Source organism: Microtus ochrogaster, unplaced genomic scaffold (assembly GCF_000317375.1).
Source record: "Microtus ochrogaster isolate Prairie Vole_2 unplaced genomic scaffold, MicOch1.0 UNK29, whole genome shotgun sequence".
In the NCBI taxonomy this organism is placed as follows: Eukaryota; Metazoa; Chordata; class Mammalia; order Rodentia; family Cricetidae; genus Microtus; species Microtus ochrogaster.
Window position 1 is genome coordinate 4,426,209 of NW_004949127.1, and position 15,967 is coordinate 4,442,175.

Genomic DNA, 15,967 nt, shown 5'->3' on the forward strand with positions numbered 1-15,967 from the left:
ACCTTCTGCCAAGCCTGACAATCTAGAGTTCCAGGAATCCACATGGTGAAGAAAGAAGACTGCAATCTGTCCTCTGGCCACAGGAGTGCATGGCACTCCACTTCTACCCCAACACAAATTTTAAAATGTGAAAAAGTGGTGGTGGCCTGGATAAGCTAAATAATTCTATTGTTTTTAAAAGTTCTAACTCCTTTAACTGCTTAGTTTCCATGTATGTGTTTCTTCGGCAGCAAAACAGTGTAAATGCAATTTCTAAATAGGAAACTAAGACAAAAGAAAAGGATTAGCTTTAACTGTCCCTTGTGGGTGTCCAAGAAGGACATGAATAATGTGCCTCTTCCAGTCCTATGAATGCAGAATAATATTGGCATAGACACTTACACTCAACATGGCTGACCTAGAGAATTTTCAGAAGGAAATCAGTTTAACTGAATCTCTACAAAATCTCATTTAAAAAATAAAGTCGCTTGTGACTTCAACTCTATACAAACTTTTCTTCTTACCAATAATCTCATTTTAGGAAATCCAGTGTCACCTTTACTACTTTTAAACAGGATATAAGAAGACCATCAGGGGCAGACTATACAGGTACTGAAAACAAGAGGAGTTCCAGGGGGTGCCACTACGTAATCACTTTCTTTTAAAAACTCTCACTGTTAGTACTGAGGTCTCAAATCCAAACATTTTCTTAATATTCTGGGCAAATATTTAGAATAACATTTTCACAGAAAATCTGTCAGTTGATGTGACGGCCCTTATACGAGGGAAGAAAACACAAAGCAAATATATGTCCTCAGCAAATGGCAGTGGGACTGGACAGAATTACCTCACTGTAGGAGCTGTAATGCAGCCGATGAAGAGAATTCTACACCAGCTTAAAGGGTGGCTGGCTTGGAACACAAAGATGTGCTTCAAGAAGAAGGTATTCAACTCAGTCAGCTGAAGAGAAGAGAGATCAGTCACCCTGTGCTGGGCTACATCATGAGCATACATTCCTTAAACAGGTCTTCTAGAGCGAAACATAAGCAGGCTGCCCAAAGCACTCTAAGAAAATACATGGGGTCTCCCAGAGACTGATACTTAAAGTAGTAACAGACAGTACATAACCACTGACTAGTTAGGAGTAGGTCGCTCTGTGTGTGTGTATGTGTTACATGTATCACTGAAGGACTGTATGATCTCTGGTTATCAGCTATTTGAAACATTTCTTGTGCCCTTCTGTCACTTGGCTCCTCTGCATGATCTGTTGGGACAGCCAGGACAGACTTTGAGCCCAGGACAAATCGTGCAAATCAGTACTTCTATCGTCGTACGTAAATCATGCCACTCTAAAAACAGCCTAACTCTAGATAAATCAATATTTTCCTAAAGATGTTTGAGGTTCATCTGCGAGCTAACTACATGAGGCATGTAGTTTGTATGTTCAGAGTTGATGTAACTTTTGTTGGTGGTGTTCTGACACAAGGTCTTGCTATGCAGTGCTGGCTGACCTGGAACTATGTAGCCCAGGTTGGTATTGAACTTGCGTTAATCCTGTCGTGTCACTCTCCTGAATGCTAGGATTATAAGTGTGTGTCACCACTTCCACCTTGTAAGGATTTTTTAAATTATTTTTAATTGCAATTGGTTGAATCTTCAGATATGGATCTTGCAGATATGGAGGCAAACTTCTCCACAGTAATGATTTACTCATTTGCAGTTCTGTAAAATAAACTCTATCAAGAAAGGAATTGTGTGAACAAGATTTTTCAGTCTTAAAATTCCCATTTACTTCTATACTTGTATGTGTAGTTGTACATGTGCAACACAGTGCACGTATGAACGTCCTGACATTTTACATTTGATGATTCTGAAAAACCTTTAAAGCAAAATGTAGTTTCCCAGGGTGAGTCTCCAGAAGCTGTGAAAACCTCTAGGGACAGAAAGAAAGAAAAAAAGTCTGTCTCCAAAACGAGAGGCATGAGACTCTTTCACTGGCTACTGAGATTTCTTCCACCTGGAATGCTTCTTTCCCCCAGTTCACTGCAAGATTCACACTATCCAAGCGTCCCATACCTACAGCTGAGACAGCTCTCTGAACATTATACAAACTGGGAAAGGCCGAAATACACTTTTGTACACCAAAGAGTAAATTAGGAATAAAAGAAAGGATTCAATGGTAGTGGGGTGTTTGCCTGGCACATGCAAGACCCCAGAAAAACCAGCTGTGCTTCCTTCTAATAAGGAAAAGACAAAACTTGACACCAATCCAATTACTGTCTCAATCTTTTAAACAACTGCCCCCAGTATCTATCAAGGTGGATTCCAGACATTCCTTGGATACTATGGATTCTATCCCTAGCACTGTAAAAACTAAAATTAACAATTAAATAAAAAAAATTTTAAAAACTCTTCTTATAGTATCTTTGGTTTTGAAAATATTCTTCAAAACAGTGTTATACCCAATTCATTGGGTGATGGGTGCTAAATATGATCTTTTCCAGGAAATCAGTTCCTAATTTGTAATTCAGAGACTCCTAGTTTTAAATGTCTCCACACTGAAGCAATTCCTCAAACAGTAACCTAGATTTTAATTACTCTATATGCCAGCTACAAAATCTCTTCTAGAGTATCCAGCTAACACAAAATATAATCTGCCATTAGTTATAGCCTCCAGGAAGATTCATGTTTTGTTTTTACCCCCCCCCCCCTAGAATGGACAACTATAAGATTACCTGCCAGATGATCATGAATAGGTATATCCCAGCCACTCTCTGAAAAGAAGACTTAGGGTCAAACCACCTGACGTAAGTCCAGCTAGCAGGGGTGAACTGCAATACAGCACGTTTGATCTTCCCTGTGGTGGTATGGATGTCCCTGGAAGAAGAGAATGGAAACCATGAAATAAGAGGGGAAAATGTAAAGCTACACTGATGATATTCTAGTCACTTCTCAGAACAGAGAGGAAACTTTCTATTTGGAAGGGTCTCAAGCATAGGTCACAGGAGCACACTTAATGAGGGGCTTGGGGGTTCGTGGTAAGGGTACAGTGATGTCAACAAGATCAGAGATCTGGGTTCTGCTGAGCTAACTGAGGGTTAAGTTTGTGAAGTATTAACAGGAATTAAAGATCCAACCTGGAAACAACCAGGAAGAATGTAGACAGAGAAAAGATACTATTCCCTCCCATTCTGTATTCCAAGGGCCAAGGGGGTGTTATGGTAAGGGGGCTCATGTTTCATACTCTTGAGATCACCCCTTGTCCATCCCCAGAGTTTGCAGTGACAATGATTTTTTTTAACTTTTCATCAGTTTAATCCTGGGAATCTCTCATTCAAATGTCTCATGTTACAAAATGCAACTCACACGCAGGAAGACTTAGGTTTAAAGATTAGGTGGATGGTGCAGACCAGCTTTGTCCACATAGAACAGGGTATGCTAACCTTTTGGTTAAGCAAAGAGGAGCCTAATTCAACAGAGGTCTATACTGAGGACTCTTGTGTTTGGACTGTATGCTCAGTGTCAATGACATAAATAACAATGTTCTAGACCTTTCCTTCCAGAGGGAGAGAGATAGAAGACAGGGGGAAAGTAGGTCAGGTTCTTCATCCACCTGCCTTATGTACCTTCCCAGCATAAGGATGTACTGGGAAGACATCCCAGCACGGATGTAGGTACAATAGCAACAAGAACAGAGACTGCCCAACTTAAGAATTATTTTCAAAATGCCGAACATAACAAAACAAATTGAAATACATTACAATCCAGAAGCAGTTTAATGTAATCAAGAGGTTAATTTAATTTAAAATAGTCTATATTCATTATATATTTAATGTGGCTTTCAAAATACTGAGCCTTTGTTTAGTGTGGGCTTATATTCTGGCATCTTGACAAAATGATTCTAAAGTTGAACTTGGGATGATAAATGCATAAATATGGAAGTACCGTGACTGTATTTGAGTCAACCTGGTATAAATTCACACTCAACTGCTTAGTGATCATGTGGCTTTAGGAAAATTACTAATCCTGGGCTTCACTATTACCATCCTAAGAAAGGAGCACAGTCTATCCTCAGGAATGATGCAAGGCTTTCAAGTGGCACTTTGCTCCACTTGCTTGGAGCAGTGTCTGACCCAGATACTGTTTACACAGTAGATCAGCTTTAAATAATTACAAAGGCCTCAAAGTCAATAGTCAAAGAAGGGATTGTTAGGAAGCTAAAGAGCACAAACTAGATAATTAAAAGGCAACAGGTACAAAACTTCTCCTTTGTACTGCATACCAATATAAATCTAACCTAGGCTAAACATTATTGTGTAGGTTTATAATCCCAGCATGCAGGAGGTTAAATCAGGGGGATGGAGTTCAAGGTCTGCCCAAGCTTTGTTAGTAGATTCCATCTAAAACACCAATAAGAAACAAAACAAAACAAAACAAAAAACCCAGACAGACAAACAAACAAATAGGCAAAAACTTTTAAGATAGAGCAAATATATTATTTCTAATAAAAAAACATATAATCAAAGAACTGAAAGAAGTGGTACTTGATGGACAGACCTGTAATCCCAGCTACTAAAAGCTTGAGGCAGGAGGATTACAAATTCAAGATCTGCTTGGGCTACAGAGTAAGTTGAAGGCCACCACAGCAATTTAATGTGACCGGAGATGAAGAGAGGGCTGGGTATGACTTGGTGGCAGAGAACTTGCTTAGCACATGAAGGCACTGGGCTCAATCCAAATACTGTGGGGGTGGAGTATATCAAAATGGAAAGCTAAAGTACCATTTATGGCAACATGCAAGAATTCTTGAACTATAAAAGGCAGTGAAAGACAAACTCCAGAAGAATTAGGCAGAAATCCTTTCAATTTAATGTGGGATGAATCTGAAAGGTTTAAAAACAGATTCAAGGGAACAGTGAATGAATACATGTACATACTCAGGATGGGTGAGGCTACAAATCAGGGTACTCTAGTTGTAAGAAGCTTACGAGTTAAAAAGAGAGAAAGGACTGGGAATGCATATAGAGATACATAGATACATCATGATTTTCACTGTAGCCTTTAAAACAGCAAACCTTTAGAAACAACTAAATGACCATGGACTATTTTATGGCTTGTTTATATACTGATGGAAAAGCCTTTGAAAATCATCTTTTGAAAGAATATTGGCTGATTTGGGGAAATGTTCATATTTTGATTTATAAACTTCCTAATGCAGTGAGAACATCTATTATCATACCTCAGCTCTTCACAAGTTGAGGAGCAATGAATGAAGTAATGGCAGTAACACAAACTGCCCTTCTACAAGCACAGAGTGGCGTGGGGAGGTTACACTCAAACTAGGTTCTGGGCAAACTTTCCTGATGAGATGACAATCAGGGTCAGCAAAGGAAAGTAGGTGTGGTCGTGTCTTGGAGTAGGTATGGCCTTGTTGGAGGAAGTATATCACTGGGGGGTGGCATTTGAGGTTTCAGAAGCTCCAGGCAGGCCCAGTATCACTTTCTCTTTCTGCTGCCAGCCAACCCAGATGTAGAACCTCTGGGCTCCTTCTCTAGCACTATGTATGCCTGCTCGCCTCCATATTTTCCACCATGAGGATAATGGACTAAACCTCTGAATTCTGAGGCAGCCCCAATAAAAAGTCTTCATTATAAAAGTTGTGGTAGTCAGGTGTCTCTTTGCAGCAATAAATCCCTAAGACGGGGGGGTGTGAAAGGATGAACCTAATGATTTTTAAGAGCTCCCTCATGCAACAGTCTGATGAAAGTTGGAAAGGCTATCCCCAGGGGCAGACCACTTAATATGTGGATGAGAGTTTAGATTCAGGCTGAGGAAATGAATTAAAGGAGTGGCCATGAGAATTATTTTGAACCAAAAGAGTGCTCAAAGATGAAATGGCAAATGATTTCACATTTCCTATACCTGTTTTTCATGTTTTTAGACAGGGTCTCACTATGCACCTCAAGCTGGCATGAAAGTCACTTCATAACCCACAGCTTTGAACTTCCATAATCCTCCTGTCTCAGCTTCCCAAGTGCTAGATGACATGTGTAAATCACTATACCCAGCAGCATTTTCTAGATGAATGTTTGAAAGTAGATTTATAAGTATATGTACTTCAATTGCCAATGTAGCATTCACCCATTATTGTGAGATTATACTAAAATCCATTTGCAATAAAGCCCAAACCATACACAACACTGTGAGCAAGGTTCCAAAGAAGAGAACTCACTTGAAGCTTGCCCAGTGGTAAGTCCTCATCTCCAAAAATCGGCAAACAACCATGCCCAGCCAGATGCCACCACCATTACACAACAGGATGTCCAGAATGACCTGGTCCCACCAGCACTCAGCAAAGTTGGGCAGCAGATGCATGAAGAAAAGCTGAGGAACACAAGAGTCGACAGTTGAGTAAATATTGTTAATGGGGCAGGGACCGTGAATATAGATTCTTTATAACATTGTTTCAGAAAATGTGTTTCCCTTTTCCCAAATGTATATAAAAATAACAATAACAAAGTCTGAAACATGCTTCTACTTCTTTATATTGAAGTGTTTTTTACAAATAACATTTACCCAAATAGCTCTCCTTTAAAAACAAACAGAACAAAAACGTGGATTTCAAGCATTGGCAGCCCCGATGAGCCACACTGGTTGATGGCACACAGAGGTATCTTCAAGAGGAATAAACAGAGGCTTCAAAGCCGACAACAAAGTGCTGCAAATCCTCAAAATGGGAAGCCTGAGAAGGCAAGCTGTGTGTTTGGGGACAGTTCCGGAATGGTGGCCAATTTGTGAGTAGCTGTAAAAGCAGAGAGGTTGGCTGTTGATGCATAGTGAAGGAAACAGAGGTTCAATGGGACATTTAAAGTATTGGTGCCCAGCCATTCCATTTTCTAGTAGGAACCACTGTACGTATGGTGGCCAGATAACAGGGTGTCTAAAATGAGTATCCAGGGAGGTTGAATCTGAAAATAAACCAGACTTGGGCAAGTGCTACAGTGGTGACGTCAATGGACTTTGGGGACAAGATGGACTCATTCTGAATGAGGGCAACTGGGGATGGTTCCTGGAAGAAAAGAGATGCCTAGAAAAGGTCTAAAATATGAGAGGTATTTAGAGCTGCTTTCTGTGTCTAAACATGGATCATTGGTGGCAAAGGGGTGAGAAAGACACTCCTTCAAGGACAGCCAGGGAAATAGCAGGCTAGTAGGTAAGGACATAGAAAGAGAGAAGAACTGGGCCTAGGTTCTGATGGAGGTCTTTAAAAATACATAGACAGTTGCACCATAAGCTTACTGAGGACAGGTTGGGAGTCAGTAGTCAGTAGTCAGCTCCTGTTGGGACTCATAAGCTGATTCTAAACACTAAATCGTTTGTAGGAAGAAGAAGCCTCGATATGATGAAGGACTGGATAGGAACACTTTCACAACAGTGTAAAGAGAAAGACTGCAGCAAAAGATGAATCAGACATTGAGCGGGAGAAGAAGAGACTTTAGCGTCTGTACAGGTATTCAGAATAGATTCCAGGACTTTGGGACCAAAGAATGCTGGGGAGCAGCAAAGAAGGGCAGAAGATGCCCCTGCCAGGTGAGGGAAAGCAAAGGAGGCTAAGAAAGGCCAGTTGCCTTATATAGTCATAGAACAACTGGGTAAGGAAGATGGTTACCCAGGTAGAATGTGATATAATGGAAGGTCTGCAGTGCAGGTGTGGCTTTCTACAAAGTCAGGCTGAACTCAGTTTCCTCCCTCTACAATGGGAATAGATACATACTGCTTCTCCCTGCTTATCAGGAGGATTCTTGATGGGATGTAAGGCACTGAGCAGTGCTATGGATGAGTGGAAGCCCATTCTCTCAGAATTCCTATATCTGGCCTCCAGTTCCTCAGAAAACAAACTTACTTGGAACTGGAGTCATTACAAAGGTAGCAACTTAAGCAGAGATCACAATGAGTCAAGTAAGACCTGGTCCATTCATGACATCTGTCCTTATAAAAAGAAGCCCACAAAGGCTCAAACACACAGGGAGAAGGCTACCTGATAATGAGGTCAGAGATCAGGGTGCCACATCTCTAAGTCAGGGAATGCTAACAACTGTATCAAGTGATACAGGCTCTTAAGAGGGCAGCTGGGAAAGGATGGCCACAGCAGTGCTCAGAAAGAAGCAACCATGACCATAGCTTGATTACAGACTCTGACCTCTCAAACTGGGAGTACACTAATGAAGTCCACCTAACTGAAAGGCTTCTGTAAGTCAGCAATGGCTGGGATTGAGAAATACGCTATGCACATAGCCAAATACTGTGTGCTAGAAATGATTAATAAATACAAAACTAATTAGAATAGATCTCCAACTTTTGTTTTGTTAATAGTTTCTAAGGGTGTACCTCTCATTAATTAATGAACAGTAACTTTGGATCACAGGTCATGGGGGCTCTATTAGGAAATCATGATCAGAGACAAAATACCTGCTCTTGTAGTACAGCACACTCAATTCTACAGACCTCAAAAAGAAAGCTGGTGTGTGGACAAAGTGACTCACTTCTACACAGATTTCCTCTTTATATTGATTTGTCTCACTTTGGACACCAACTTCATTTGTTAACTTGGTTTCATTTGTCTTTCTTTAAGACTTATTACAAAGGAGCACAAATCCTTAAAGACATAGAGAGTTTTGTTTAGTTTTTGTTCCTTAAACAAAAATATACAGAATTGTCATGGGATTGTATAAGTCCAGTTTTGCACACCAGGGACTAGAGGATGAAATGTCTGAGTACCACCTGACAACTTATAACTTCCTCTACACACATTGTGACTGCATGACCCTGGGGATACCCTGTCCATGGTTTACCTCTGTCAGCTCCCAGGTGATGCTGATTGTCCAGCACAGCCCATAACTACGGATCAACAAGGCCTTCATGGCCCAGCCCCAGAAATGCCCAAATGCAAATATATCAAAGTGACTGACGATCCTCTCCCAGGTGATGACATGGCAGTTCACAGCATACTCCTGATTAACATAGAGTTCAAACATTATTAACTGTTTGCATAACAAATATAAGATTTAAAATTACTTAGAAATATACAATATATTCAAAGCTAAAATTAGAAGTGGAACCAACATTCTTAAACACTTGAGAACTTTCATCTTTGAATTTATGTAATACTGAATACATTTTGGGGTGGGGACTCTTCCCTTTGACCTCTTGTCCAGTAAAGAGTTTAGACTTTCCCTCTTCCTCAGAAGTTCCTCACCAGTATTTTCTTTGTCACAGAATATTTATAAATATTCAGCCATAATTTCTTCTTCAGCCCATGATTTTTAGAAAGTGTTTTTAAATTACCAAGTCTACTGAATTCCTTATATTTCATTGCTAACTTTTATTCAGCTTCTCAGTGGCCAGGTACATGTGATGTCATTTTTTAAAGATACATTAAACCTTTGCAAAATTATTTTCTTTCTCATTTTAGCAGTGTTGCCATTTAGAAACTACCAATTAGAAAGCCTCCTTACACTAACTCACTTATAAACTGACATGTTACTGTAAGCCTCTTGCTATAAAAACCTTCCAAACTGAACAGGAAATGCAGTGCTAGAGGCCTACCAATCTCTTCATTCACTGCAGGAATTCTAGAGGCAAGTTCCCAGACCCTGAAACAATGTGATCTCATTATAGGGTATTCCTGGCTGACAGAGAAACAACCTGGGTCTAAAGCCACTTTCCTATTAATTTAAGGAGAGTGACAAGGTGCCATCAGCCTAGAATTCTTCAATCTCTCACCCTATGATTACTCTGGAATAGGTTGCTTAGGGTTGCTTAGGGCTCAATAAGGACCTAGGTTGGGCGTGTTTGTTTTCAGTGACCACTCTCAGCACAATCACAAGCTGGAGGTGCTTCTGGGGGATTTGAATGTACATTTATTTATGCTTTCATTACAGGAAGACATTTAAAAAACTATAAAAGGCCAAGTTGCATATCCTAACATTAGAATTTTAAAGAGTAGATTAACCAATTAATCACCTCCAGAGGCCCCCAAGGTCCTTGCTGCAGAGTAGGCATAGCAGTTTGGCTGCCTCCTCTCTCCCAAGGGATAGGTCCCAGAATACATGGAGGATACCAAAATCCAAATGTTCACATCACTGATATAAAGCAACAGTTTTGCATACTACCTATGCACATCCTCCTATATACTTTAAGTCATTTCTAAGTTACATGTCCTACCTAACAAAGTATAAATGTTCTGAATGGTTTGGAGAATAATGACAAAAAATAGTTTGTACATGTTTAGTAAAGTGGTAATTTTCCCTTCTGAATATTTTTGATCTAAAGTTAGTTGAAACAATGGATGATAACAGAGATGGCACTAACTATGATATAGCACCAAAATAAGAATGAAGCAAGAGGGTGGCATCCCATCTGTCTTTGCTAGGGTTTCTACGGTTGTAAAGAGACAACATGACCATAGCAACTCTTACAAAGAACATTTAATTGGGGTGGCTTGCTTACAATTTCAGAAGTTCAGTTCATTATCATCATGGCGGGGAACATTGCAGCATGCAGGCAGATGTGGTGCTGGAGAAATAGCTAATAGTCCTACATCTTATAGGCTTCAGGAAGCCAACTGAGACACTGGGTGGTATTCTGGGCATAGGAAACCTCAAAGCCTGCCTCCAGAGTCACACACTTCCTCCAACAAGGCTTTAGTCACTTCAACAAAGCCATACCTCCAAAGAGTGTCACTCCCTCTAAAATCACATGGGCCAATTGTATTCAAACAACCACACCATTCCAGCCTTGTGCTGGTTAGGTTTTTGTCAGCTTGACACAAACTAGTCACCTGAGACGAGGAGACCTCAACTGAAAAATTGCCTTTATTAGATTGGTCTATGGAATATTTTCTATACTAGGAGGCCTAGTCCACTGTGAGAAGTGCTACTCCTGGGCAGGTCCTGGGCAATATAAGAAGCAAGCTGAGCAAGTCAAAGGGAGCTAGCCAGTCAGAAACCAGCATTCCTTCATGGCTCTTACCTTTGCTGCTTCTTGAGTTCCTGCACTAACTTCCTTCAATGATCAACTGTGATTGGAATATGTAAGCCAAATGAACCCCTTCCTTTCCAAGCTACTTTTGGTCATAACATTTTATCACAGAATAGAAAGCAAACTGGGACAAGCTCTATCCCTATTTCTAGTGCTTAAGAAATCTGGGCGGGGGTGGGTGGCAGGAAGACAGATGACAATGTCTTGAAAGCAAGCTACAAAAATCTCTATGTGAGAAACTCTATGAGATAAATAAACTTCAAGGAAAAAGAAAACATGCATGGGGAAACTACTAATCAAGAGTCGCAGAATACCCTAAGATACAACCTAAAGATCTCATGCAACATAGGGACCTCATTATGACTGAGGTATAAAAAACATGTATCAGGCATGTACACTTATATGCTCTTAAAATTCATAAAAATATGCTGAAATTTCTAGAAACTATGCTAAAATTGTTTTATGGTGCAATAGCCAACAACTTTTTCTTTAACTTTAGTTACCTGTAACTCTAACTCCCAGAAGACAGGAAGGGAGCCTGTTCACCTGTTTCCCCATTATCACCAGCACGCCCAGGAAAAGCTCAGTCAGTATCAATCAAACAAAAGACAGCTACTTCAGACAGACTAATTTAAAAATGATTGAAAAAATAATTTTTAAAAGGGCTGTGCTCTTCAAATTTGTCTGACACTTAGGACACATTTTTAATATTTTTTAAATCTTACTTTGGCCCATGTTGGGTGACATTTTGTATGCTTTCATTTCCCAGCTACTCAGACCAAAAAAATTACACAAAAACTATTATTAATTACAACATTGTTTGGCCAGTGGCTTAGGTGTGTTCCTAGCTAGCTCTTACATAATCTTAAATTAACCCATTTCTATTAATCTATGTATTGCCACGAGGCTGTTGGCTTACCAGTAATGTTCTGGCATCATTCTCCTTCAGTGGATACATGGTGTCTGCCTGACCCCGCTTTCTTTCTCCCTGCATTCAGTTTAGTTTTCCTGTCTAGCTATATTCTGCCCTGCTATAGGCCAAAGCAGTTTCTTTATTAATCAATGGTAATAAAATGTATTCATAGCATACAGAGGGGAATCCCCTATCAGTTTTAGGAACTGAACTCAGGGTCTCATGCAATATTATCACTCTACTACTGAACTACAATCCCAGCCTAGAATCAATCACATTAAAAAGCAGCAAACTATCCACTATTAGATTTAAAAAAAAAAAATGACTCTAGGCGGGACCTATTGGTGCAATTCTATGGTACCTCATGGTATTTGGGAGGCAGAAGCAAGACAATCAATTCAAAGCTATCCAGAGTTATATAGTGAGTTGGAGACTAACATAGGATATGCAATAGCCTGTCTTAAAAAGAAAACATGAATAAACAAACAAAAAAGAAATTGCCTCTATTACGATTAATAACTCCATCCCTGCCCCCAACTTATAAAAAAAATCCTAAATGAAAATGTGAAATGTGAGTCTGAATTTCAACACACCAAAGTACATCAAGATCAGGAAAGGATGGGAGGAGAAGGCATGGCAAGAACAGTGACCCCAGGACCAGGGTGACTCACAGACCTGATTTACATGCAAGAATAACTTTTCCCCCCAGTACCAGGGCTTGAGGGATGCTTAGTGAGCACTCTCTTGCTCGGTCGCATCTCAGTCTTCTTTTTACTTTTAGAGAAAGGGTCTTACTAAACTGTTCAAGTTACCATCAACTTATCATTCTCCTGAATGGTGGTTCATATCCTGTCACAGCCCTTAAAGGAACTTCTTTCTATAAAATCTCACAAAACAAACCAAAAAAAAAATTTCTCTACAATGAAAGAGTCCTTACAAAAGAGGAAGGTGTTTCTTTATACCCAGCATGATACCCTCAGTATCATGAAAGGCTGACTGAAGAAGTAAACATGATGAGGGATGTAAAAAAGGAAGCCCACTTCCACATCACCTAGACCTCTGGAATCTGCAAACAGCTGCATACCATGTCTGGTTTAGCAATAATTATCAGTACTAGAAATAAGACTGTAAAAGCTAGTTGCAGCTATTGTGATGACAGGTTTCTAAAGAAGTTAAGGGTCACAAACATTATTGGATTCAATTTGCTCCCCAAAGCCATGAGGCCTGTGACAGAAACATCAGCACAACTTCCTTTGAGTCAGCTTTCGTTTGCTCAAGTCTAAAAGAGCTGCTTTAGAAAATATTTTGCCTACAATACCTTTTTCCCTTTTCTAAGACTGCTGTGATCCTTACTATGATCATGCTACACCTAAAGAAAATTATAGCTAGTTCCAGGACAAGCACCAAAAACTACAGAGAAACCCTGTCTCAAAAATAAAAAAAAAAAAAAAAGTATAGGTTTTGAAGCAGAAAGAGCTTTGTGTTTTGAGCAAGACAGATAGCATTAAAGTTTCTCTTTCCTCTACTATAAACTGGTATGAATAGCTATGTGTGAAGATTATATTGAATATAGATAATGTCCAGTATAGTGTCTGACAGAATAAACTACAATTATCATTTGCATTATTGCTAATAGTAGGGTCTAGAATACTTCCTAAAGGTTCTTATATTAAAGGCTTGGTTCCCAAATTATGCTACTGGAAGGTGGTAGAAACTCTAAGAGGAACGGCCTAGTAAGAGGCTTTAGGCCACTGGGGACATGCAACTCAAAGAGGATTATGTAAAGTCAGTCCCTCATTATTCTCTGGTTACCATGAACTAAGCAGTTGTCCTGCCACAGTGTTCTGCCTTGTCACATGCCCAAAGCAGCAGGGCCATCCAACCAGACTGAAACCTCCGAAAGAGCAAAATAAATTATTTCTTCTTTTATACCAATTATTCCAGATGTTTTGGATTTTTTTTCAAGACAAGGTTTTACCACATAGCCCTGACTGTCCTAAGATCAGGCTGGCCTTTAACTCAGAGATCTGTCTGTCTCTGCCTCCTAAATGCTGGGATTAAAGGTTTGAGTCACTACACCCAGCTGTCCCAGATGTTTTGTTACCACAATGGAGAGTGGTAACCATCATCATCATTACAAACAAGTTATTATCCTTTATCATTCTTTTCCTTGAGAGTGAGAGATTCTAACTAGGCTTGTAAATAATTTTTGCTCCTGTTTTTCTTTCATTGTGTACCCAAGGAAAGTTAAGATAAACATTTAGAAGTTTTCATCCCAAGAAGGGTCTAGTCATTCTGTGATGGTGATTACTCGCTGATCTTTTAATCTCTTTATTATTTCTCAATTGCCAGAGCAAATATCTGTTCTTTCTCCAGAACACCACCAGCTTTTCCTTCAACCTGAGAAGCATTCAAAACACAACAGGGTCACTAACAAGTACATACCATAATGTCCGCTTCTCTTGTGGCATATCGAAGATTGGGATCTAGCCAATACATTAGGGATTTAACCTGCTCGAAGTTCAGGAAAAGGAGAAATACCAAGAAGAGGAAATACAGCACACTGAGGCCTGATGGAAACAAAACAAGGTCAAGTTAAGGAGAGACACATTAGACCCAGGGGCTTAGAGTTACATGAATATCACAAAACTATCACAAAAGTAGCCTTTTGAGAATCTATCATACCCAGGTATTTTCTTTGGTGAGAGGATCTGACACACCATCCTAATTCATGTTGAGAGGGATTCCTCTCTCTGAGGAAATGCTACTTCAAGTTAAGCCTTGAAGGACCAGCAGTCAGATGATGTGCATGGTGGGCTTAGGGGAGCATGAAGTAGAGAGATACCATGAAAATATGTTCCTGAAGAGAGATACCTCATGGTGAGGATGGAGTGATGGGAGAGATGAGAATGGACTAAGGGGTGCTCAAGTGACAAGATTAGGGGACAAGGCAAGGCTTTCTGATTTTCTCCCAAGGTCAATGGGGAAAAAAAGATAACAAAACAGTGTTTTATGATGGTGAGTAGACTACAAGTGGGCCGCACTTGCCTGTTCATCTGAGACTTCTTCCAATTAGCCCTGACAAGTATTATTTTCTTGTCACACCTATCATAATTGCTATTCTAAATAACCAAACCCCACGTCATTTAAAAAAGTAAAGCCAGCTGGACGATGGTGGTGAATGCCTTTAATCCCAGCTCTTGGGAGGGAGGCACAGTCAGGAGGATCTCTGTAAGTTTGAAGCCAGTCTGGTCTACAGAGTTCCAGGACAGCCAGGGCTACAAACAGAAACCCTGTTTTGAAAAAAAAAAAAAAAATCAACCAAACAACAAAAACAAAGCAAATAAACAAAAAAGAAAAACCACTAATACACCGGAAGCCCCCCCCCCATATCCCCACCACCAGAGGCGGCTGTCATTTTTTCTGGTGAGCCTGCTGGAATCAGATCATATGTAGGGCATCCAGGCACTGTCATAATTATCGCCTTGAATCACAAACTTGGCTTAATTCTGATCTCCAAATAGCTATACAGAGAAGAGGATGTGAGTAACTGGAATGAATGCATAATGAGGGCTACAGTTCCAGGCCTTCTAGCTCAGTTGCTCTCTATTCACCAAGGGGAATGAACACTGCTTACACTGAGGTCCCTTGTAGAGCAGGGCCACCACAGCCACACATCCCTGGACCAAGGAATATAAATTTTCTGATACATGAGAACTACCTTGGGTTTGCATTTATGTAGCAGTCTTATAAATTTTCATCTTTAATGACCACCTTACTATAACCTTTTAAAATCACAATCTTTGTGAAACAATTCTTTTGACACAGAAAGAAATGACCCATGACACAGAAATGTTTAGATTAAGAGTTTTGAGCTGGGGTTTGAGGACTACAAAACCCCAGCTACTAACAGCAAAAATCGTGTTTTTTGTTTTGTTTTGTGTGGTGTGTGTATGTGTGTCTGCATGTCTGTCTGTGTCTGTCTGTCTGTCTGTCTCTCTCTCTCTCTCTCTCTCTCTCTCTCTCTCTCTCTCT

The 15,967-nt window shown here is 40.0% G+C and overlaps 1 protein-coding gene across 2 annotated transcripts in view; it reads right to left on the bottom strand.

Moving 5' to 3' along the window:
- The window catches only part of Ptdss1 (phosphatidylserine synthase 1), a 49,482-nt gene that overhangs the window by 18,896 nt on the left and 14,619 nt on the right, over positions 1-15,967 (bottom strand). For both annotated transcript variants that reach the window (XM_005368147.2, XM_013354112.2), the window contains exons 4-8: positions 14,378-14,502; positions 8,832-8,990; positions 6,212-6,363; positions 2,715-2,856; positions 827-939 (exon numbers count right to left, since the gene is read on the bottom strand). In XM_005368147.2, coding sequence (XP_005368204.1) covers positions 827-939; positions 2,715-2,856; positions 6,212-6,363; positions 8,832-8,990; positions 14,378-14,502 — 691 coding nt within the window. The remainder of the gene's footprint in view (positions 1-826; positions 940-2,714; positions 2,857-6,211; positions 6,364-8,831; positions 8,991-14,377; positions 14,503-15,967) is intronic.